We start from the raw sequence: 26169 nt of genomic DNA, 5'->3' as shown, positions 1-26169 counted from the left end.
GACAGGGAACTGCTGGAGAGAGTCCAGCGTAGGGCAACAGAGAGGATGGGGGGGTTGGAGCATCTCCCTGGTGAGGAAAGGCTGAGAGAGCTGGGGCTCTTGAGCCTGGAGAAGAGAAGGCTGAGGGGAGACCTTCTTCATGCTGACAAGTGTCTAAAGGGTGGGTTGAAGGAGGATGGAGCCGGACTCTTTCCAGTGGTTCCCAGGGACAGGACGAGGGGCAACGGGCACAAGCTGGACCATGGGAAGTTCCACTCCAATGGGAGGAAGAACTTGTTTGGGGTGAGGGTGGCAGAGCCCTGGCAGAGGCTGCCCAGGGAGGGTGTGGAGTCCCCTTCTCTGGAGATCTTCAAGCCCCGCCTGGATGCTCCTGAGTGATGTGCTCTGGGCAGCCCTGCTTTGGCCGGGGGGTTGGACTGGAGGGTCTCTAGAGGTCCCTTCCAACTCTGACAGTTTCATGATTCCAGATAAGCTGAGGGGGAGACCTTCTGGCTCTCTCCAACTCCCTGAAAGGAGGGTGTAGCCAGGGGGGGTCGGTCTCTGCTCCCAAGTCCCAGGTGATGGGACAAGAGGAAACGGCCTCAAGTTACACCAGGGGAGGTTCAGATTGGAGATTGGGAACAATTTTTTCACAGAAAGGGTTCTTAAGCCTTGGACTGGGCTGCCCAGGGAAGTGGTTGAGGCACCATCCCTGGAGACACTCAAAAGACGGGTTGACATGGTGCTTGGGAATATGGTTTACTGTCGGTGGTTTTTTTTGTTTCTTTTTTTATTATGGTTGGACTAGATTATCTTTAAGGTCCCTTCCAACTCTGACAATTCCATGATCCCATGGATGGCTCCTCTAACTGCTGCCACCCCACTTGCTGCCACAGGCGCTGCCGAATTCCTGCTCCCAGCCCCCAAAGCTCCGTGGCAGAGAGCAGCCAGCTATTGGCAGGCTCCCCAAAACCAGCATCTCCACACTCTACAGCTGCTCCCTCTCCTCCCCATGACTCTCAGGCTACAAGCAGCACAAAAGCAGCCCGTGTTCTTAATGAGAAACAGCAGCTTGGCAGAGGGCTGGAGCACATGCTGGCATAACCCCCTGCTCCCAGGATCAGTCGAGCAGGCCACTTCACTTCCAGCCCTTTACTTTCTTTATATAGTCCCCGTTCCTGGTACTCACTGTTCCCACCCAACCACAGCCAACGGTGTGAAAATTGCAAGCTTAATGGAAATGCTGATTGCTGATGCCAGAGCAATGCTGCTTGATAGCAATCCAGCAAGCAGGAAGAAAGAAACCAAATTTTCCCAACTTCAGCTAGAGCTCAGATGAACAATATGTTTCTTTTTCTTACAAATAAAAAAGCACACACCCACAAGGTTCATTCCTCTTTAGAGTAAAGGGAAGTACTGAGCTCTGTTCTGCTCTGTCTGACAGCGCAGGTTTGCACTGTTAATTAAATAGTAGTCTTGGGAGTTATGGTTGCACATTTTGGATGGGGTTTTAAAACAGAAAAGGAGGAGCATCTGGAGAAAGAGCAGAAACATTGTGTGAGAACATGGAAAAAGAGCAAAGTAAGGGACCCAGGAGTGCTGCTTCTTGAAAACAAAAGGGGACACAAGGATAAATCACTGCACTCTGAATGCTGCAACCCCCCCATGCAAAGAAACGGCTGTGAACAGCTCTGACTGCAACAATTCCGTTATCAATGGGACTGTTTCCCAGGAGAAATTATCACACCGTCTCCACTTGGTCACCATGACCTGCAAACTGTTAGGGATTCACAATCAAACTCTCCTGTGTTTGCTAGCTTTATTTAAAAAGTAATTTGCAGGACAGAGGAACATATCCGGATAAGAACTGCCAGGCTGAGGCAAGATGACCAAAAGGTTACTAGACTTCTGTCCCTTAAATGACTAAATTTCCTTTGGGCTCATCTAAGCAAGGCTCTGTTGATGAAGAATTCCCACCCTGATCTTACCAGGTGATCAATATCAGCCACAAGTCTTGTATTATTCTTTTTCTTTCCAGAATTTGGCAACCAGGGCCAAATTCTTTAGCATCACTATTACATTAAAATAAAGTGACAGTAACTAAAATTAAGTAACAGAACACTAAGAAGGACTTAAGTAAAAGCAGATGCTTCCTAAAAATGCTCCACGCAGGGAATTTAGAACATCCTCCTTTACAAGAAAGCCACTGAGCTTTTGCATTTCTTACACTACTTTGGGAGACTTATACCAGTACATTTCACCAAATCGCTGTGTGTTCTTACCAAAAAGCATTTTATTATCTTTGGTTGATGGAGGTAGTGTGGAAAGGTTAACATGAAATTGGACCACCAGTTGAAAATAGCAGCAGAAGACTACAAGCAGATATTCACAGTCTTCCTTCTGCACTTTACATGTCTTCTGCCTGTAAGTGGGCTTTGAGATGAGACTGGGGTATTCTTCAGGGTAACATGGAGTGCCACCAGAAGTACAAATGAAATAAATCCATTACTATCAACCCAAAACATACAGCATGACTCCAAACAAAATTAATTTTATAGAACTATCTTTCCATTTCAATCCTTTCCTAAATTCACCCAAAGAGCTAACAGGACTAATAGCTGCACTCTTGTACCAAGCTCATGCCACAGAACCACGTGTCCAACCAAGCACCTCCACTCCTACCAGTAAAGAAAACAGGCAACACTAAGGGCTGGCAACTCCCACTATCCATCCCATGGCATGTAACAGTTACAGCCTTGAGTTTCTGTGAGAAACTATATTCTTTCCAATAGATTTTCAGAATTATTCCACCTCCTCAGAAACTTCATTAGAGTCAACAAGCACAAGAGCTTGTGAACCTGTTGGGTTTTCTAATAAATGGCTGGCCCATATTATTTCTTTTCTTTCTATTTCAAAGGTAAGGATCAGAAATAAAGCTTGTCAGTCACCTGTCTACAAGTAAAGGTGAGGCAAGTTGAGGACATTACATAAAATGCAAGTTAACCACAATTTTAATACTGATTTACCGAGCCACTTAGAAATAAACACTAATTCCAAAGCTTCAACTTATTGACCCAGTTCATTGGAATTCTAAAGACCCTCACTAGAACTAAGCACCTCTGCCCTCAGGGTGCTAATATGACACCTGCAAAATCCTGTCTATGTCCTTCTTGGCACAGAGAAAGAAGTCAGAAACATGGCTGAAATGGTCAAAACATCGTTCTGAGAATAAAACATCCTTTCCTTTCAAGCATAAAGTACATTAAGAAGCACCAGGGGATAACAATACCCAGGATACACACCTAAGCTAAACACTATCTCTTATTCTGCAGTTCACCACATTGAAGTATGGTCCCAGGAAGGCACTCAAATAAGAGAATAGGAAATGGATATTTAGTCCCATCCCTGAGAGTTAAAAATGCTCGAGTGCTCCCTTTCCAGACCATGCAATGATTCCTAACCAAAAGTTTCTATCTGTAACACCTCCCAGCCTCCTTAGCCCTCTAACCCCACAGCTCAGCCTACCTAGTCCCTCCTATGCTCGGGGTCTCTTATTCCTTCTAACACACTATCACCTCCAACTCATCTTCCCAAGTCTCTCTCCATCCTCGCAAGTCGAGGAAGGACTTCCCCTCCAGCTCCAAAACCTACGCACCCCTTCAACTCAGAGCTTCAACTCCCATTGCTGCTGCTCAGCAGCAAACCTTTAACCAGCCTGGACAGTGCTTTTGCCTCTTCTTCCCTCAGTTCCTGGTGCTCCCACTGAACAGTCACTGGGAACTGCAGAGGGAGCACATCCTTCCCACTTCCATCCTCATTCCCCAGCGAGATGGCACTCTCTTTAAAACACCAGCATCACCTTGTACCCAAACGACTCATGAGATCCCAAATCTCCAGCACGGCATGTGGCACATGGCTGGGATCTCTCAGTCACCTGCAGATCCCGACGTGTAGCATCAGCCAGCATCACACTATCAAAAGGCGTGGAAAAACAAGAGGGTAAGCACCAGGCAAAACCTGCATTAGGTAGAGTATGTTGACCTACAAAGGTGTTAAAAGTCTAGCATCTGTTCTATAGATCTCCTTACAGTTTATAAGCAGCACAGTTAAGTCAGAAAGCATTTCTGCTGGAAGGTATTTGAAAGGTCAATTCTCACATAACGACTTCTTTTTCTTCCCAAAACAGTAAGTTCAAGTCGAACCCTTTAAGGGAGACAAACAGACCTTTGTGCTCACCATAGATTCCATTCTATGAAAGCATTTTACACTTAACACACAAGCTCCTGTTCCTTCTAGCCTATCCCTACACATGACCTTTATCAGTCACCTTTGAAGATGCTGTGCTGAAGAGACTGTTCTCTTATGCTTGCAATAACCTCCACAGCTTAAAGACATTTCTTTCTTTGTTACTATATTATAGAATTCCTCATAGCACAGAAATTACCACAGCAGCCTTATCTATACCATCGGTTGGAACAGGACTGCTTCCTCAGAACTCTTAAGATTTCAGAATCATGCAGAAGACAGCGCTGTTGGATCTTGAACTTTGGTAGCATTTTTTAAAACCACATAAGACAATCTGAGTTTGGAAGAAAATCAAGTTTTCAGTCCTTATTTCTTTTTCCTAAACTATTTAAGCCTGGTCAAGCTGCTCTATAGCCTTTGAAACTCACGTGGCATCCAGTGATCAGGCATTTTACCAGTGAACTAGACTGTCTGGCACACCAGTATACAAATCCTGCCTCCACAAGAGCTGCAAAAAGACAAGCTCCCCGTGCCAGGCAGCTGCTGCAGAATGTGACAGTGACAGCAGGATTAGACACGAAGGGGAGATGCAACATCACCCGATTTCCAGACTGTTCAGCAACACAACTCAGAGGGCTGAAGGAGACCTTATCAACAGCTGGAGAACCACAGACGCTGTAAGTAACAAATGCTATTAGGAATAATTATTTCAGCTGCAGAAATAACAAAGCAAACTACAAGTGACTAAACAATACCACCTTAAACATGCACTGTGTAAGGGGAAGCATGTTATGTATACTGAAAGTGGAGTTGTTCCCTCCCTCCTCCCCAAAAAACAGATATTGCTTTTTATTTTACAATATTCCACAGATGAACCTTTCACTTCTCTAGTATTCACCCAAAAAGATTTTGGAAGCATTATTAACCTCATGTTATAAACAGAGAAACTGACAAAAAGATCTAAAGAGTCTACATTGTATATTCTGTCCAGTGGCACTGCAAAGGTCTGCTTTGATAACCCTAAAAGAAAAATGAAGAAAAGTTAACTTCTTGACTGTGCTACACACTCACTTCACCAGTGCATTCAGCACTGACCAACTAAGCTACAAGCTAAAAAAACTGTAGCCCTTATGTTACAATATGTTTGGAAACTGATCTTCAACACTTACCAATGGTAAAACTCATTTTGAATCTGATTTTAGATCCAATTGCCCTAATAAATAGCTATTTCAACATTATTCACTATTATATTTAAGATTTTTTTATGATGTACTCTTGCTATTATAAGGCTGTATTAGAATTGCTTTTCTGTTTTTTTAAACATGGCTTTTGCTTAAAGCAAACCATAGCAACTGCAAAAAAGTTACCTGCACCCCCTAAGCTCAGAGTGAATTGCTCAAGCATTACTAATTTTGAGGTGGGAGGAGTTGAAGAAATGAGGTCTTTTTATATAAAAAGATTAAATGACTCATGAAAACTCTTTCGGCATAGCTTATACGTGCTTGACAACATCAACATATATAGCACCTTCCATCACTCAGGTGCTGTACAAGCTAGTTAGAGTTCAACAGTTAAAACCCAAACCTTGCCTTTATTACCAGCAAAATCAACCTCACTTTCACACGACAAGAAGAACTTAATAAAAATATTGGGCATAACGTGCTATTTCTGAAAGCAGGGAAGTGGTTGTTACTGAGTAAAGTTTCCATATCAGCTCTATAAAGTACCTTTCACTTGACATTCAATATATCAGTGTTTAAAAAGTCTAAGGTACCTGACACAGCAGTCCAGGAGATTTCCCTTTGGCCAAATTGTCTGTAAGGGAACAGGTCAAAACAATCACAACCACTTCTGGTTTCTGACCGTGGCCAAATTTCTGGCCTAGTCATCACCAGTAACAGTAACACTGGCACAGAAGAAAAACCTGAAGATTTTCTTCAGCGCTCAAAGGGAAGAGCCACACCAACCACAGAGGATAGAACTGGAGCTAATCATCTGCTGAAGAGGTCTATTAAACAGGAACCAAGATCAACAGGCATCTCTGGATCTCAATGTCTGGTCCACCTATCAATAACTGTGTTGGGTAATCATTTTCTAGAGTAATCAAATCACAAATTGTTTTTGCTCTCCGACACTCTTAGGATATTCCGGAATCTAGATCACCTAGCAATCTGATACTTATTTTCACACTGTTTTTAGCTACAGACAGCTCATATATACTGCTTTTGCCATGTACAGATCTTCCTTTCTGTCAGTCCTGCTTCCAGCTCTCAAACCCCTGCATCACATTTACCACAAAAAAGACCTTGAGGGGCTGGAGCGGGTCCAGAGAAGGGCAACGGAGCTGGTGAGAGGTCTGGAGAAGAAGTCTGATGAGGAGAGGCTGAGGGAGCTGGGGGGGTTCAGCCTGGAGAAAAGGAGGCTGAGGGGAGACCTTCTGGCTCTCTCCAACTCCCTGGAAGGAGGGTGTAGCCAGGGGGGGTCGGTCTCTGCTCCCAAGGAACAGGCCATGGGACAAGAGGAAATGGCCTCAAGTTGCACCAGGGGAGGTTCAGATTGGAGATTGGGAACAATTTTTCCATGGAAAGGGTTCTTAAACCTTGGAATGGGCTGCCCAGGGAAGGGGTTGAGGCCCCATCCCTGGAGGGATTTCAAAGCCGGGTTGCCATAGTGCTTAGAGCCATGGGTTAGTGATGGTTTGTATCAGAGTGAGGTTGGGGATTGGACTGGATGATCTGAAAGGTCCCTTCCAAACCAGACAATTCTATGATTCCACAATTCTATCATTCTGTCAGCTAAGCACTTTTGCTCAGCAGAGCTAGATTTATACTGTATTGAGCACCATAGTCCTGGTCCCTTGACTTAGCATGAAAGAATTAGTCTAATGGGGAAGCTAAGGCTGGATCACAACCAAAGACTCGGTAACAATATTGCTCTTCCTCAAGCTCAGATGTTGAAAAAGGAAGTCCAACAGAAGTTAAGATCATATGTAAGCAATGTGCCATGTTGTGGTGTACACAGAAAGCCAGACAGTATTACAGATGCCACAAACAGCCTGATAAATGTCTTAAGAAATACCAAAGACCTGGGCTCCACTGCTTTTCTCTGAAATCTTTGCAATTTAAAATAAAAAAATGCAGAAACTTTCTCAAAGTGCTGTTGGCCTTCCACACTGAAGACAGATCACCCACAAAGGAAGAGCGTCTATCCATCAGATGACACACGAGTGGCTTTCCTTAATTAGAGACCAGCTAACATTAGAACTGGTAAGTGAACAGAAGGCTCCATACATTGCTCCTGCTTCCACCTACAACCTTTATCTCGGTTCCTCCGCACCCTATACCCACTGCCTACCCCACAGTATCCCCTTTGTCTTCTTCCCACTTGATTTTCTGCCTGAAACAACTCTCCTCCTCTTACGTGCCAGGTAGAATTCTCTCCTTTTCTTTCAGTACTTCCTTACACCAATTCCCTCCAGCTTCTTTGTTCCACTCAGCTCTGTCGGGGGGCTTCCACTGCTATTATCCACACTGCACAACAGGGGCATTGCTTCAGTCATCACACACCTTGTCATTCAAGAAGACAAGTGTGGGCTTGAAGTCCTCCTGTTAAAGCATGCCTGATGGGGCACCTGAGATCTCAGGCCTCACAGTGAATAGCTGCTCCCTTTTAGCTGTTCATCCAGCAGTGATAACTAATCCTTCGATCCAAAATAAAAGCCCGAAGGGGAATATGCTCATATAAAAGATAGAAATGAATTCAGGAGTCCCTGTGCTCTAGTTTGGAATCATAGATCAAGATCAGAAAAATGGTCATTCTTTCACACCAAAGGGAGCAGCGTTCTGGGGAATCGAAGAGCAGCCCTGCCAGGGATAAGAGTTAATTATGAAATATGTCTGAAGATAGGGCTGGCGATTGGCATTTAGTCTGCCCCACAGAGCACTCGAAGTGCACACCTGGAGCAGCCAGGATGTGCCCTTTTACAGGTGCACGTTCCATTCAACCCAGGGCCTTCCTGCCTGCATGAATCCCCTAACAGCTACTGAAGGATATCTCTGTTCACCTCAGCATCCTACACGACAAAATTTGAAACATTCTTATTGCAATTTACTCCCGCATGAGAGGATCTCCCTACAGAAATCTACAGTAAGCGTGGAGTTCTTCAGCTACATCAGGTGTGCACACACAGCAGGTCCTGCACAGAAACCTGACCCATCCGAGTTCCTTTTGCTTTACTGCTTGGCTTTGGAAGCACGTGCAGTGCTTAACACTTCTGAGGCACTTCACGTTTCCTAAACACTATACAAACACCAGCTAATGAGAGACAGGGCTCCCCAGTTCCAGAAGGACAGGGAACTGCTGGAGAGGGCACAGCAGAGGCTACAGAGATGATGAGGGGCCTGGAGCATCTCTCTGATGACGAAAGACTGAGGGACTTGGGTCTTTTTAGTCTGGAGAAGAGAAGGCTGAGGGGGGATCTGATCAACACCTATAAATACTTCAAGGGTGGGTGTCAGGAGGATGGGGCCGGTCTTTTTCCGGGGACAGGACAAGAGGGAACGGGCACAAACTGGAACGTAAGAAGTTCCATCTCAACACGAGGAGGAACTTCTTTGCTGTGAGGGTGGCAGAGCCCTGGCAGAGGCTGCCCAGGGAGGTGGTGGAGTCTCCTTCTCTGGAGACATTCAAACCCCACCTGGACACGTTCCTGTGCAACCTGCTCTGGGTGGCCCTGCTTTGGCAGGGGTTTGGGCTAGATGATCTCCAGAGGTCCCTTCCCACCCCATAGCATTCTGGGATTCTGTGACAGCTAACGAGACTATCCCAAGACACTAAATCTCAGTGTGTAGCAAGGATGTTTACTTTTTCCTCAAAAAAAAAGGGAAAGTTAAGAACCGAAAGATGCCTAACAGCGTGCTCTCTGAATTGTGAAGCAGGACCTGCAGACAAAAGGAATTCTATTTGAGGTGTACATACTGCCAGGGTGTGGGAAAAACCCAGCACAGCCTGGCCAAATAGGAATGGACCCAGTTCACAGGTAACTGCTGAGAAGGTATCACACTGTCAGATGCAATTTCTATTCACAACAGACGTCCCCAGCGTACACACTCCTCTCCTGAACTGGCACTACACTGCAGCCATGCCTCTAGGGGCTCTGTTCTAAAGAAAACAATCTAAAAAAAAAAATTGCTAATCCTTTAATTAGGGGCACCCACTTCACCTTCTACAGGAATAATTTAGAAAGTCTGAATGGGCCACATGTCACACAAGGCGAAAATTTAATAACTGAAAGTGACTCAGATTGTTGGTTCATTTCTCTGCACCTACCCTCAGCTGTGCAAAGCTACTGGAGGGAAGCACTCAGTGTTAATTGAGAACAGCTTCAGAAACCACTCATCACCACCTTCTTCAGAAGTCATCCTCTCTCAAATTTCTGATGGGAGCTGCATTACACCAGCCAAGTCGCTGATCCCAGGTCTCAAGCACAGCTCCAGGAATACACAATTAGGGCCACGTTGCTTTGAATTTTCATAAACCTCTTGTTTAAGCCACAACAGCAAGGGGATTAACTGCATTTTCCTAGCTGAGCTACTGCACTGCTTGCAAGATAAGAATGGAAGCACACACCATATCCACGAAAGAAGCCTGTCAGGTCTCATCATCCGTTCTGCTACCCCCTTCCTCAGACCTCTCACACAACAACTCCATCATGAAACAGTTCTCCAAGGCTACATCCACTAGATTATGAGAAACAAGTCAGACCCCATAATATTTATCTATTTCAGGATAGAATCATAGATGCCAGTGGCACGAACCAGACTATCTGCCATCAATGCAAAGGTCAGAGTTAAAAGCCTCTCTTCCCTCCCACTGACATTTCCAGGTTGCTCTTCAGAAGAAGCTGTTCTGTGTGTACCCCTCTCTTACTGTAAAAAGGGAAGGTAAGGTTTCACCTCCCTTTACCCAAAAGCCTACCTCCTGTCTACTCCAAATACCTGAGAGAGAATCGCTACTGCATAAAACGTTACTCCATTTCTCCAATCAGGTGGAGAGGAATTCAGGTAATGTAACAGAAAAACAAAGGCGTTTGGATACCATGGTGATCATGGCCAGACAAGAAAGTAAATTAGCTCCCATTATGATAATGACCTGGCTTTCAAAAAGAGGTAATTTGCATGTAGCAACTAAGAAGCAAAATAAAGATGCTTTATCAGAATCGCTGCTCGCTGTTTAACCCCGTACAATGGAAGAAACAGTCATGGCCACCAAACAGCCACCCACTCCGGGCTGTTCCTATCTGACTGTCCCCACAGATGCAAAGTACCTGACCAGAGCTCCCTCCAGGTGTAATGAAGCCTCACTCGGCACTTCTTCTGGTAGCACAGCAGCTTGTGCACGATCTGAATGCACCGCCTGGAAAAGAGAGGGCAAAGGATTAGTTACATTGCATTTCTCTAGCAATTCTACATCAAACCTGGAAACACCTCTGAAATCAGCAGAAACAAACTCAAAGCCTGTCGGAGCAGGATGGGGCTCATGGGTTTGGGGTCCTAAAGGGAAGCAACACCCGCAAGAAAGGACCAGAAGAGAGGAGAGAAGGGGGCCTGTGCACCCCCTGTAGCTCAACACAATTGGACCAACTACAGACACAAGTTATATTTAATTAACACTTTCCATTCTTTGCTGGCCTTACCTGAGGGCCTGGTGAGCTCTACAATAGGTGTTACTTAACTTGCAGGATCCGTATGTACAAGATACTGTGCTCAGATTTTGTAAAATCTGGACACAATGGAGCTTTTGAGTTTCTTTGGCCCAAATGATGAGGCTAAAGGAAATACAGACTTGAACAAAAAGCAGTTTTTTTAGTTTGACTGAGTAAGAAAGAGACCTGTCAAATTTTCCAGTCTGCTTAGACAAATAATTTAAGTATGAGCTTCGGAATGATCAAGAAATACAGCTACAAGCTGTGAAATCCCCAACACACAGCTAGTATGTAGACTCGTGAAGCCTCTGAATCCTGTAGGTCTCTCCACCATCTAAAGTTCATACAAACTCGTAGGTGCACAAGCTTTTTTCAGAAATAACATCAGAACTAAATATACAATCTAACAAGTCAATTCTCTACCACTAGCTATCATTAAGGACAAGACAGAAAATATATACAAATTTGAATTTGTTAGATCAAGCTATTTTTAATTATTGACATTAAAAAATAATAATAAAACAGAAGGTAGACTTCAAAAAGGAAAATTTGCTTTTTCCCCAAATCCTTATTTCTCAAAACCACATTAACTTATAAATATCAACATCTCTCTGAAAAGACACTACTGAATGACACTACACAACAGACAAACCTAGAGAAATCAAATTTAAAAAAAAAAATTGCACAGAATTTATTCAAAATGCAGGAGAGTTCAAAATAAAGCTTTAACAAGCCTTAAGAAATAATATGTAAGAGGGATACAGTATTCTTTTCAGACCTTTAGATGATCCCAAAAATACCACATTGGAGTAAGGACTGAAAATAACTCCAGATGAATAAAGGTAAAACCATTTATAATAGCTGAACATCACATTAAGTGCTGTATTTCAAATTGGATTGTCATAAATTCAAACAAGAAAAGAAAGCAAACCAGCTGGGATCCAGACAGCTGCCTCCAGCTCAGGAACAGCCATCGCTCTGGGGACAGACCTGCTATTTCTGATGCTGCTGTTACCAGACAATGCCCAGTACCTTTCCACCTACGTATTTGCTTGGCTGCAAGACTCAAATTGGCCTCTACAATAAAACTATTTAAGGCACTGATCAGAGAGAATCTGACAAAGGCTAAAACGTTTCCTTTGTAATTGCAATAGATGTTAATGCAAAATAATCTGTGGACACCTCAGCATTGAAACCTTGGGGTGGTATACAGCAGCATAAAGCTTTTGGGTGAAATCAAGGCACAGAAGAAAAGGGGTACTAGGTCGTTAGGCACCTCCTCACCCCTCTCTAAGGAGCCAGAGCACCACCTACCAGCCTCCAGACTCCCAAACCACACTGCTTTAGTTATGAAGTTATCCATTCCGGTGAAGGGGCTGGTTTTTATCTTTGTGCTGAGGATTCATAACACACATAATGGACTAAAACCATCCTTAGTCAAAGCAACCTGGATTTCTCTTTTAAATATTAATATGCCCTCCCTTGAGCAGCTTCATATTGTCACCTTTTAAACGTATTGCGGAGCAGTACGACACTGTTTGTGCATTCAGAACACCCCCTTTGTCTGCAATAACCGCGTCTGCTACGGGATGGTTCCAGACAGGAGCACAGGGAAGGGACTGCACAGACATGCCAAAACTAATGGATACAGATGTCCACTGATGGCTGCTACTGCCTATTATTTTTACTTTCACGGGTTTTCTAAACGTGCCCTTACCTTTGAGCCCGAGCATTTTTCACCTTTCTCGTGAAATCCCAATGAATTACACCCATCTACAATTAATTACCTAAATGTCATTAAAATAAAACATTTCTCACAAACTCAGAATTGAACTATACAAGCCTTGCAAAGGCACTGTAGTTGTGGGATTATCTGGGCAAAATCAGAACATGCTGAGAAGTTAGATGAAGGGAAAACAGCCCACGTACCTTTATCCCTTCTACAGAATAAAGTGCTGTTCAAGCCTTGGGGAAATTCAGACCTGTCCAGTGAGGGTAAAGCCAATGCTCTGCCTAAATCCTATTTCTGCCCTTCAGGTTAAAGCAGAACAAAGCATTCTAGGGGCCTCCTGGGACAGATGGAGTGTTCATGTGGAGTGGCCCTGTCCTCTTCTCTCCTTTTCCCCCTTGCTGCCTAGCAGGTTATTCCAGGCTTAAACCTCTCCCGGTCTCCACACTGCCTTGGTTCTTCAAAACCCTCTTTTCAGTCTCTAGACCGAGATTTAGTTTCTAGAAGTAGGGATTCTTGCAATGACTGTGTATTATGAAACTCCTTTCTGATTGAAAAGCTCTTTGTATTTGATGAAGTAGATTAGGAAATCAGTCTGAAAGGTGGAAATTCACTTCGCTTTCAATTTTCTAGCACACAGAGTGTTGTAGAAGTAGGAAAAATTGCTGGAAGAGCTGATGAAAAGCCACCCTGCTCCCCACCAGCCACAAAGTATTATTTCAGACAGAAGATTGCTCTATGACTAGAATTCTACCTAAATTCAAACTTAAAATGAAATTACGAGTCACCCCACAGACACTTACACATAGAGATCCATAGGAAATTCTTTCATCATGTGTGTTACAATGAACTCCACCATCAAATCTGACAGAAAAGAAAATGATAAAGTAAGTATTGAGCTGGCTACAGTTAACTTCTAGTAGACAACAATGAGGAAGTCAAACTAGTCCATCTACCCACCTCTACCAGACAATAGTCCTGCTTAGATGAGAAAACTTCCCCTCTTTTTTTTTTTTTTTTTATTTTAAAGAGAATTAGACATCATCTGGAATAGAAAAAAAACTACTGGAAACTGAGAGCACGTCATTTGCTTTGAGGCACTGCTTCTCCATATGCTTCCCCCCACTATTCATCAAATAAAGAATACTCCATGAATTCTGATGCTTAGAATTGTTCTCACATTTCCAGCCTTGTCACTAATGGAAAATTCCACTGAGAAGCACATTTTAGAAAATCATTCTTACCAGAAACCACACACAACCTAGATGTTTAGAAAGAAGACATTGTAGAGAACACATATTTTTCCCCTAAAATAAATTCTGAAGCAAGTAAACCTTGTCTGATCTCAACACAGACAAAGCTTCTGCTTAAGGCTCATTCAGGGATGGAAAAAAAAAAGGCAGAATATCTCTGTTCCGGTTTGAAGTAAAACAGAACCAACTTTCTGTTCAGTAATTTTACATCTTAGCTAGGCTTCTTCTAACTCTCTGAAATTAACAGGGAGAAAACTGCTTGTTCTCAGAGTGGTAAGACCAATGTTTGTACTACATGCCAATATATTGTATCTATTTCATTATTTCCTTTTTGATTTTAACATTAATTCTCCATTAAAGTAGTTTAGTTCATTCTAAACTTGTAGATCTCCTTATCTCTTCCTCTCCTTTCTTTAGGGTAGGCTTCTTCTAACTCTCTGAAATTAACAGGGAGAAAACTGCTTGTTCTCAGAGTGGTAAGACCAATGTTTGTACTACATGCCAATATATTGGATCTATTTCATTATTTCCTTTTTGATTTTAACATTAATTCTCCATTAAAGTAGTTTAGTTCATTCTAAACTTGTAGACCTCCTTATCTCTTCCTCTCCTTTCTTTAGGGAGGGGCATCTGTCATTCTGATTGGCCAATCCAGCCAAAACCACGACAATCTCTAACGTTAATCCTCCCAGAGTGAGGATAAGAGGCAGAGTTCAGAAATACAGTCAAAAGAGGTAAGTTGCTATGGTTCAGGTAATAAACACTAGCTGAATGCTGAATGTGTGTGTTCTCTGCCCAACACAACTTGGGCATAAAATGCTTAACCTGTGCCAGTGGTACCAGTTGTGAGATGTAACCTCCTGGGGCAACAGCCCAGCAATACAACCCAATAGTGACTATAAACAATCTAGGGAAAGAGTGCATGAAAACCGGTAAGTCTATAAAGATTCTTCATGCAGCTTTGTGTCTTGGCTTCAACAATCACCCATTTGAAAACGCTGGAGTCTGAAACTGCTCCCATATCATCAGGCCTCAGAGTCATTAAGGGATCCAGGCTGTGTCCATTTCTGCACCCATTTATGCTTTTGGTGTCCCAAGTTATGAGTGTCAGAATCTAACCATATGCTGTGTGAAAAGCTTTCAACTGAGCCTCCATACCCACATGCAAAACCAACCCCAGCTACTCACACTCCTGGGGGTTTACGCTCAGAAAAGGCTAAATGCCCAGAAAACACCCTCCCCCAACAAACATCTGTCCTTTCTGTAGCTTTGCCCTCATAATATCTAGAAAGTACTTGTGACCAACTGTTACTAGACCCACCTAAAAGTCTGAATTTATGTATCAGCTGCTCTCCCTATTGTCACTTAGTCAGGTAAAGGGGGCCAAGAGGCTTCTGCAGAAGATGCTTTGGGAACCACAAGTGCTCTGACAACACTCACCAAGCACCGCACACACCAGCGGGCGACAGGGCAGGTTCTTGTCTGCTGCTTTCTTCCTATGTCGCATGGGCTTCAAACACACAAAGATGAAAAGAAGTCAGTAGAAGCCTGAAGGGACATTCTGTGTATTACTGTATTTTTCATGCAAACAGTGTCACCAGCAGAGTCTTCCCTCTGTCTTTTTCTCCAACTGCAATCTCACCTGTAGTGATCCTAAAGGCCACGACTGGAACAGAATTGTGCCTGCTTTGCAGAGTACTGAGCACTGGGGTTTTATTTAACTACGTAACTGGAGGGCACTGTTAGATCATGGGCAGGGGGAAGGAGGAAACAAAAAAATACAAATCCCACAGCGATTCCTCCCCTTTGGTTAACACACTGATTTGTCCCTGACCCACAAGTCCAATCTGCATTGTTAACAGTGTTAAATGGCCTTGGTCTTTATTGTAACAGACCAGAAAGGTGAATTGAATGGCAAGTTTGTCTTTAAGTGGGAATGACCAGCCTCCTTGCAGGATGCTCGCTATAAAGTAAGGTGTTTGCTTCTGTCCTGGACCAGTGACACTTTGAAGTGCTGCTGCACTGTCAGATGAGGTGGAACTCACCAGCATCACAAAGAGAGAATGCAGCAAGTTAGGACAACCATTCAAGTTACTTGTACCTACAGAGCTTCAGGAGCCAGGTAAGGACACTCCCTCCACAGGCACTTACAGGAAAAAGCTCTGGAAAAAATACTTTCCTTCTCGAAGAGTCACCCCACCCAAGATGAAGCATAAGCCAAATTAGAGCACTCAGTGTAACTCCAGCTGGCTATTAATATATCAAGAGGGGTAATGCTTGCTGAAGATTAAGGCAGAATGTTCTCTCTGGTACTGATTTCCTCAGAGACCACATAATACTCAGCCCCTCCCCAGCTACACAGGCCTCTGAATTAACCAAGAGGGCAACCAGCTCTTTGTTCTTTGAAAGAGTGAGACATTCTGAAAGCTATTTCAAAATCATTCCCCAACTACTGCATTTCTCACAGTATTTCTACGTGCCTTAGCAATCTAGGTTAGATGTCTGTGACACAGTTTTCAACATACAGGGACTCAAATCCTCTGTGCTCTGATCCCAAGGAGAAAAAAAGGACCATCTGGAGGAAAAGACTCACCATTCTGTGTAGGTTCACTCGAAAATTCATGTTGTCATCATGGAGAAAAGCATTAGCATACTGATCCTATGAAAAGAGCAAGAAAAAGGAGGAGATATGAATAGCCAACCCCATCACCTTCCACTTGACTCTCAAATCACATGTGTTTCAGTGTAAAACCCCCAACGACACAGCTGTAAGGGTAGAAAGGCACCTGTCACCTCCTCTTGCCCCGACACGTCCCCAGTCATGCAAAAGTAAACCCCTGCTGATTCCAATTCCACTTCCCAATTCACAAGTTCCCATGACTGTGTGGACAAAGGTTTACGTTGGTGTTTTGACGGACCCATCATGCCAGAAGTTACTGCAGTACTAGCAGGTAGGTTTATCATCTGTCCCACGCCTCAGACAAAGCTCATTCCAAGACCAGCTCTAAATCCAAGTCATTCCTCTAGATAACACACAGCCAGGCTGGGTAATAAACACCCCTCCGTGTAATATCAGAGCCAAAACATGCCTTTGCTATGTGGAAACACAATTTCTTATCTTGTGTTATCTGTGCACCCACCTGAAGAACTCAAGTGCCAAAGACAATTAATTGTAAATATTTGAAATGCAGATGATTAGCTTCCAGGCTGCACCCTGAAGAAATATTACTTCAGAATCCTTACACTGGCTATCAACATCGCTGCTTTTTATTCTTTGTTAAGAATGAAAGGTCTTTACTTGCAAGCAAGCAAAATGCAAATGCCACGCAAACCCAATCACTATCCAGGACATAAATCAAGTCATTAGGACATAATTTCCACGAGACAGGACCACATTCAGCCAGGGCTGCTGACTTAGCTCTGTGATAGCTTTCTCCCCACGCTACCAGATTTCCTCCTTGCCTTGCTGGAGAGACCTACAACCATGAGGTTTGCTTTCAGAGACATATCCTTCTTAAGCAGAAGGGATATGGCATCGCCCACGTTTACCATGAACAGTACAGGGCTGAAAGCCATTAGCTCATTACTCATCTAAAAGGAACACCGCAAGGTCACTCAACACCTAAGAGAGAAAAGGCTGAGGTCCACTCTTTTCTCTCTTCATTCCCTTTGAATTGGGAGTTGGCTAACCCAAATAAGATAACTCAATTTTCAAGTCAGTTTTAATGGTACTGCATCAGGTTTATTAGCCAAACATTAAGTGCCTGAGGTCCTCTGCTCAGTACCACCGTGGATTGTCAGCTCCTCCTCAGTAGGAGGCAGGGGATGTGAGTGCAGACAGAGTCCTGTAACACACCATCTGCTGAACAGTGTCACACAAGAAACCTACCTCTGCTATGCACGTCAGGATAATCAGACACAGCTTGCCACTGTGTAGCCGATGCTCATCTGCAAAAAAGAAAAAAAACAAGTTTTCCATGAGCCACACAAGCCTAGCAATGCTGAAGAGTGAGGTTGCTGGCATTGAAAGAGAAAAGCCCAGCCTTGGAGATTATTCTTCAAACTCCTACTTCCTCCATGACAGCCTGTAGTCTCGCTGTTCTCATTAAGCACGCGCTCTCCAGCCTGCCCACTAAACCCCACCAATTTGTCACCAGTCTGCACCAACAGCCAGGTGTGTGATTTGAACCTCTAACAGCACTGTAACTATCAGTGGAGCTTCTGTTTCACTTCCACAGATAGTATACTGGGGTCAGGATATAGATATATACATATATATATAAATACTGGGGTCAGTCCCTGTCTTTCTATTACCGCAGAGATGCACTTTTCCCTCTCTTAGACAAGATGGAAAGAAGAAGATCACCTTTCCTGTAGATTATGAAACAAGCAGCAAATCTTCTGTAGAAGCATAGCACAATGCAGCAGAATGACTCCCAGCATTACGCTCAAAGTCCTAAGTTTTAACCCCAATATTGAGAGATATAACCCACTCTGCTCTGTGCAAAGCCACGAAAGAAGGACTTCCACCCCAGTCATGTGCCACAACTTGTGTTCATCTTGCAACTTCAAGCACCTTTTGCCCTGAGTGACAGCTGGAGGGCTGGAAGACTCACAAATAGAGAGGAACTAAGGCAGAAGTACATAATTTTTATTTAGATTATTTAAATCTCTTCTCTCTCAACTTTAACCTTGAAATACCAAAAACCCCAAGATACATACAGTGGTAGAGTAACTTGGGGTGGAAGAAACCTCTGGTTCAATCTTTGCTCAAAGCAGGGCCAGCTAAAACTGGGTTGTTCAAGGCATTGTGCAGTCAAGCTCATCTTAAAAATCATTGTTCTAAAAAAAAAAAAAAAAACAAACCCCACACACGACCAAACCCACAAACAACAATCAAACCAAAAAACAATCCCAGTGACACACCTCTAACTAAATTCTGAGGATGCTTAAAACTGCACATTCGTGAGACCTCCAACAGCTTCTCCAGTGCAGAAGACTACTGCACAAGCCATCCCAGGCACCTGCCTTAGAGTCACACTTGGAGGAGAGGTAAATTTGAAAGAGTCAGACCACTTTCATCAAAATTAGAAGACGGCATCAGACAAACTCCTTGCATCTCTGTAGATCACTTTTACAAGCACTTCGCTACTTACTGTGTATGCGGTAATCTACGAAAATAGAGAGAATGGGCTTAGCTAGCTGTTCTGTCTACTTTGATGCCTCTTTTGTTTTCTCTTCTGTGCTGCTGAGGGACAGATATTTACTAACAAGATGTGCCCTGAAGTATGCAGATTTCATCTTGCTGCACTAACTAAGATGAAGAGGAATTTTGGAACGGGAGAGTTAAAAGACTCTTCTGTGTCTCCTTACCTCAGCTAAAATGTTTAAGTGAGAAGTTTTCTACTCAAGCAAAGCAGGAGAAGTGGCCTCAAAGAGCTCTGATACACTGGAGCCTTGTTATTTTCCTATTGTAAGGCCTCCTGGTGTATTCTTGTAGGTGCTGCTTCCACTTCCCTCTCTGGGGAGCGTGCTGTAGAGGCTCCCATTTCACTCCAAATACTCTGCTTTTGGCCAATGTGTTGTGAAATCATGCCATTTCCAGCAGTTATGGGGCAGCTACGCACAGTTACTCACACAGGCATTTCACACTCTCACAGCATCCTTCATGAAAGGAAGAAAGCAGACCACGTCCTGTGGGGAGGGGTATCAGCATGAACCCTATTTTATACATGGGATAAAATGGTGCAGAGTTTTTGTTTCTCCCACAGCAGCTGCTCCTGACTGACACAAGAGAGAAACCAAGAGGGGGATCTAGCAAACACAATCTACTAAATTATGCTCTCTGGGACAGGACAAAAACAACTGGACGGGGAACAAACCAGCCTCCCCTCTCAGTGTTCCCACCTGCCTCACACATGGAGTAAATCAGAGTTACTCATTCTTCTTTTGTTGCTCTATTGGTGTCACTCACTTGGTCTTACACAAGAAAAAAAAGAGTTAGGCATCAAAATCCAAGGACAGGAATATAACCACCAGAATTAATAAGCACTGGTTTGGAAGGCACACTTAAACCATGAGTCAGTGGAGCTCATTGCCACACACCACTACCATGGCAGCAAGGAGATTAACGCAAATTTCAAACGTTATACAAGTTAGAACCAAAGTCAAGAAAGAAACATCAACTCCTGATTCATGCCAGAATAAACTCATCTCTCACTGGCTTGATTAGTAAGGAATCTCCTCTATCGTATTTCACTCCGTCTGAAACTAACCCAGTTGGGCAGCTCCCGAGGCCCTGTGCAGACTTCCCGCATTACAGTGATTAGTAAGTGTAGAAGTTAATTTGAAAAACATAAAATTGCTCCATCAGAAACTTGGATCAGCAAGAGAGACCCTGAGAAAAGCAAACGGGACTGGTTAGAGAGCTGGTAAGGGCTCCTCACGTGTGTAATTTATAAGAAATGACTGAGCAAAGACTGATGTGGTTTTGCTTAAAGACAAAAGCAAGAGGAAACATGAAAGCAGACTTCAAATGTGGGCTGACACAAAAATGAAAGAAATAATCCGTTCTCAACATCTATTTGATGATGTTGGGAGAAAATAACTAGTAATTCATTTAAATCATAACAAAGAATTTATGAAGCACGTGAAGCTTTCTAAAAACAAGGGCAGTTAAACACGGGCATGGATAGTCTAAAAATGACACTCCGTTCTCAGAGTGTCTTCATTCAAGCTGTTAGCAACATCCCTGAGAAAAGATACAGGTAATCCTGATTCTGCCTTGGTTTTCAAGGGTGCACTAGGTATTTTCATGAAGTCCCTTATGGTCCTAATTTCAATTATTCACTTTTTCCTCAACTAGCTTGCATACTGAATAAGAACAAGACAGGCAGGTAGAACTTCACTGCAAGTTAGTAAGCACAAGGAAACTCTCCTGCCTGCTGTCTTATTCAGTGCCAAGCATTCATGAAGGTCAATAATCAACGTATCATAGCTCTGCAGCTGTCTTCCTATTTTTCTTCAGTTTTTATATCTAACTTAACAGCAAAAAGTCGGTAATAGGCTGAAATAACAGTACAAAGATCACTTGTTATGTTCACACTAAAGCCCTGCCCATCCAACCAGTGGGAGAAACAGCACTCCTGGGTACCTTGAGCAGGAGATGAAGCAATATTTCAACTCCAGCAGGCTGAAATTAACATCCCCAAAACTAGCAGGAGAAACAAAAAGCACAATATGGAAATATATCTTCCTAAGCAAATTACTGCCAGTATAGTGTAAGTTACTGCTGTCCTCTTTATAATTAAAGAGCTACCTGTTTAACCAGCAAGTACCAAAGGAAATATTTCCTCCTAATGCTGAGCTTTGCCTCTTCTGTCAGCTTCTAAATGTTCTTAAAAATACAGTTCTCTGGACATGACCTCCCGTCTCTGAGAGACAGTTGGGAATCAGATATGCTCACACACAGGGAAAGGCTTGGTTATGAGGTACTATTATTATTATTACATTCTTTCCATATTTGACTTCTCTTCTGCCAGCATCAGGTCTCTCCTAGTCTCATAACTCTTATCTTGCAATAAGAAATCGTTTCATTTTCTCAAAAGGTGGAATCTTCAGTCCTCTAGAGGGACATCAGTTAACGTCTATTTCTGGAGTCACTAGACATGTTCTTATGCCCTCCCGACTTCAAGAAGCACTGCTTGCTGCATCCACAGCTGCATCAATAGAATTTATTTACCTTTTGTGTCCTGCATCACAATCGAGCTGTACTTCAAGAAGGTTATCAGCAGGTTGCTAGTTTGCACATCAGCATCCAAAGGCAGCTCTGCAGAGCTTATAACTGCAACAAAGCAGATAAGACAGATTTACCCTCCACCAATACAAGAGATAACTACACAGAGAACCAAGTCACAGATTCACAAATCTGGGATAGGAGCAGCTTGTTTGCAGGGTCACCCGACCCCCTCCTCCCTCATGACCACCCAGCAAAGATTTTTGATTGGTACCGATCCCCCAGAGACCATTTCTCCTGCTCTAAGTACCCAGCAAAGTGATACTCTTTGTCCTTTTCCCACTTCAAGGGCTCTCAGCCTGCTGTTTTAACACTCATCAACATTCTCAGCCTAGGGAGCTCAAGATATTCTCACCAATACCCAATTAATTCTTGCAACCAACACAGCTAACATTCTCTGTTTGGAAAGAAACACGCCCAGCAAACACCCTTCTCAGTTTCAGCAATTTTGGCATTTCTGTTCCAAAAGGTCCACATCAATTCCATTCTTCCCTCCCAACAACAGCCTCTCTTGCAGAAGCAACACAGGAGACAGTAACGTAACAATTACTGCATGATCGCAATGGTAGAAAAGAGAGGTAGAAAGAGCAGCTTTATAAAAATCAAGAAGCAGAAGCAATCATAGCTTGTGTTAGAGAAATCACAACACAGCAGGGAGCAGAAATGTGCTTTCCATACCTGCGGCAGAACAGCAGTTCATTGGCATTTCTCTTGGATACACTCCTTTTTACCACCAGCTGTACTTTTAACATCTTAACACCGGACATCACCTGCCTTAGACTTTACAAGAAGCTATCTCAATTACTCACGTAATTGCACAGCATCCCTCCTGCTCACTCCCCATGTACCATCTGAAGCCCTGGGTTTATGAGCTGACAAACCTCTACCACGTGACTGAGCCACGTTTTTACTGACGACCGTCCACTAGGGCCATGCTCAGCCTTCCCATTCAGAAAGGCTTTACGAGAAATATTGATAGGGAAAAAAGATAAGTGGGGAAAAACACAGCATGCATTCACCTGCAGATCCTGCCAGATAAGCCTGGTATCGTTTACAATAAATTAGCTCAGACAAAACCAAACAGAAGGATCTAGTCTAGGAGGACTCCAATAAAGCATTTAATACAGTTCTGTATGAAAAATTAAGAGTTAAGCAGATAGGTGGGAATCAATACAGAAATTCAAAGTATATCAAAGATCTGGCAAATGGAGAAATTATTAGTCTGGGAAGAAGTTACTACCTGAATTCCTTAGCTGTCAGTTTAGCAAACAGTTTTCTTTTCTGTAAGTGACCTGGGCATGAGAAACAGTTGCTTCCTTATGAATTAACTAATGGCAGAGAGTTGGGATATATAAACACAGAGAAATATCAGACTGGGCACAAAGAACAGGATAAAAACAAGAACCAGATAATAAAACCAAGATGAAATGCAACAACGCAAGCCATAAGGTCAAGGAATTCAGGGATTTATTTCCACAGCAAGCTGTGAGCTCCTTAGCTGGAAATGAAGCACTGTGGTACCACGGTACAACACCAGATCATGGTATGACGTGGTACAAACATGAAGCACTGAAGAGCGTGGTCCCACAACATGTCCAGAAATGCCCTGCCAGCAGAGACAGGAACACAGTAACACCCTGCACAAGGTGCTGGGGTGACCTTGTCTCAAAACCTGCACAATTATCCTCACCCCAAGTTCCAAGAGGATGAACTCGTACTTGAACAAGTTTAGAGAAAGCCCAGTAGGTTGATCAGAGGAAGAGAGTGCCCTTCTTATGAGACAGCAAAACGAAACGGTGAGTAACCCAACGGATCAGAGAGCTACCTGTGTTCCAAAGCAAGGTTAACATCATCATAAATGGGTATAAACTGACAAGAAATGAAGTCTGGAGAGTTCAAGATTTCTAACCAAGAAACAGGATGCTGAAACTGCCTCCCAACAGGAATTATCAGGAAAAAAAATTAATAAATTAAGACAGAGTTTGGTAAATTGAAGGGATCTTATGATGATGTGCCTGCAAGCACGAGGCACTAGATTCAAGGAATCAAGGGCATCTTTTTCAGCAACACGTGCCTGACCTGACATGACAAGAACACTACTGTTCTGGCTGCCTGGGAGCTCAAACTCACAGGTTTTCACATGCAGGAGGTCATAGGTGGCTTGAATTACAATTGCCAGAAGGCTCTCTTTCTTCTCAAGCTATAAAGATAGCTTAAGATCGGACTCTCTTTGTCCTGGAAACAGATCTGCAGACCATTAGGACATACATCTTAAGAACTATATTGTCTTTTTTCCATCTATCCTCAGGAATGCTCAAGGCTTTTCTCCCTCTTGAGGAAAGAAAAAGGTGTTTATGATGAGACTGGACCTTGCAAGTAGTGAGGAATTACTCACACCTGATTTCTGGATGGCTAAGTTTGGAGCTCTGGGGGGGAGTGACTGGATCCTGTAGGCAATTGCGTTTTGATTCAGAGAAAAATCTGCTTTAACAACCACTACCTTTCATAATTCAAGCTTTACATCTCATAGCCCTGTAATGAGGCACGTAAGGCTTATTCACCCCTGGAACTGGGGCAAGCACAGGCACAAAAGGGTGAAGGAGAAGAGCCAACAGTAAAATGCAAGATTCTTTAAACCAAGCACTGAGCAGCCCAGAGCACAGTGGAGGTTCTCATGGAGCTCAGGATTACACCATCACCTTGAATATGAAATTGTAGCCCTTGGAAACAACAGGCCAAATAGATCAATGTAATCTTACTGTTTGAATCGCATCAAAGAAATGATAATGGGGTTTTCAGCTTCTAAAGGCTGCACGTCCCCAAGCGTGAGCTGGTTTAGTTCATTCAGTCTTGAAGCTCGGGGGCTCCCGACACACTGCTCACGTGCCCAGTCTGTTGGCAAAGTCTACGCAATGAGACTGGAAGCTTTTTCACCCCCAATATTATGAATAGCTCAAAGATTTAGCTAAAAGTCTGAAAAATGTATTTATATCCCCAGTGGGTCCTTCTGGAGCTGTTACAATGAACGCAGTGAATGAATATTTAACAACAGTAAGCAAACTGACATTTAGATAACTATGGTGACAGGCACCCTTGATTTACATATTATGGATCAACAGTTTCTAGCAAAAGTCTCATTTTTTAAAAAAAAAAAGGAAGAAATCACTCTGAAGAACACATCACTGCTTATCCTGGTTTATGCTACAGACCTTGATTTATTTAACACACAGTTTGAAACTTTAAAAGGTCTTAATTCACACTATAGGCTAACAGCCAGAGAAATTTCAAACCAGAATATGAACCCATTTTTAATCCCAGTCAGCATAAAAAAAGTGCCTAAAACCCATAGATGGATTTCTACATGTTGCTGTAATTTGAAAATAGCTCAACTACACATTCTTTTAAAAGCAGGAAAAAGAAGAAAGCAATCTTTTCATTCCAAAGCCAAAAAGCCTCTTGCTAACCTTCAGCCATAGGCAAATTTTACAGCTGAGTTGCAAGACAGTAGAAAATGGGAAAATTCTGACATACCTTTAAAATACCAGCATACTAAAAGCACCAAACTAGACCAAGCGGAGGTCCTCAAAAAAAGAAATTATCACTGACAGTAGGGCTCAGCAAGGTGACAGCAAATAGAAATAGAGAATCCTTCCAGTGTAATTACTACACATTAAGATCAGTTCCTCTCCTTAAACCTAGTAACCTTAAAAGCAGAAAGAAGCCTCAAGCTTCACAAGATCACTGCCTTTGCTTGAAAGCAGGATGAAGTTTTTTGTTTTCCTTTTGCTTGTTGGTAAATTATAACAAAAAAAAAAAAAAAAGAGGAAAATATGCTCAGGTCAAAGAAAATCTCTTGCAGTTTTTTCCTTTTGTTTTTTGGTAAATTAAAAAAAAAAAAAAAAAAAGAGAGTTCAAGCAAGCTTTAGATGTAGGTAAGCATAAATTCTGTCAGTTGTATAATATGGTGTGTGGGTGGTTACATTTGCAACGAACACATTTAACAGAAGCCCATAAAATGCCCGTCCCTCTACATTTTATGTTATAGGCTCAGGAAGACTCGAGACGTAGTGGGCTTTTTAACTGAAGCTTTTGATATCCATGGTAACCAGATAGGATCATCCATCCACAAGGAGGATGATCCTTAACTAGGATATCAAATGACCTGAATAGCTGCTATAACTGAGGCTGCTTTCCCCCAGAAATATTTCCAAACTGTGCTCTCTATTCAAACTGACTCTGTTCCTTCATTAAATACTTTCTTCAGATGTAGAGGATGCCATTAAAGTATATGACAACAGCCATTTAATTTCTTCTCTTAAACTAGGATCTATCTATACCTTAAACAAAAAGGGTCTTATTTTAGATGATTTCAAAGCTATTTATCTGGACGTGTAACATCTCACATAGAAGAAAGGTGCCAGGGCAAGCAGTGATTTACAAAGCCTGACAGAGAAAAGGCAACAAG

The 26169-nt window shown here is 42.9% G+C and overlaps 1 protein-coding gene across 2 annotated transcripts in view; it reads right to left on the bottom strand.

Moving 5' to 3' along the window:
- The window catches only part of LOC106897193 (chromosome unknown open reading frame, human C10orf76), a 145990-nt gene that overhangs the window by 96230 nt on the left and 23591 nt on the right, over positions 1-26169 (bottom strand). For both annotated transcript variants that reach the window (XM_014957686.1, XM_014957680.1), the window contains exons 14-19: positions 21651-21752; positions 17799-17857; positions 16503-16568; positions 15350-15419; positions 13460-13520; positions 10550-10638 (exon numbers count right to left, since the gene is read on the bottom strand). In XM_014957686.1, coding sequence (XP_014813172.1) covers positions 10550-10638; positions 13460-13520; positions 15350-15419; positions 16503-16568; positions 17799-17857; positions 21651-21752 — 447 coding nt within the window. The remainder of the gene's footprint in view (positions 1-10549; positions 10639-13459; positions 13521-15349; positions 15420-16502; positions 16569-17798; positions 17858-21650; positions 21753-26169) is intronic.

This window comes from Calidris pugnax, unplaced genomic scaffold (genome assembly GCF_001431845.1).
Source record: "Calidris pugnax isolate Ruff unplaced genomic scaffold, ASM143184v1 scaffold4, whole genome shotgun sequence".
Taxonomy (NCBI): Eukaryota; Metazoa; Chordata; class Aves; order Charadriiformes; family Scolopacidae; genus Calidris; species Calidris pugnax.
The sequence above is the reverse complement of the archived record's forward strand: the minus strand, read 5'-3'. Positions and strand labels throughout refer to the sequence as shown.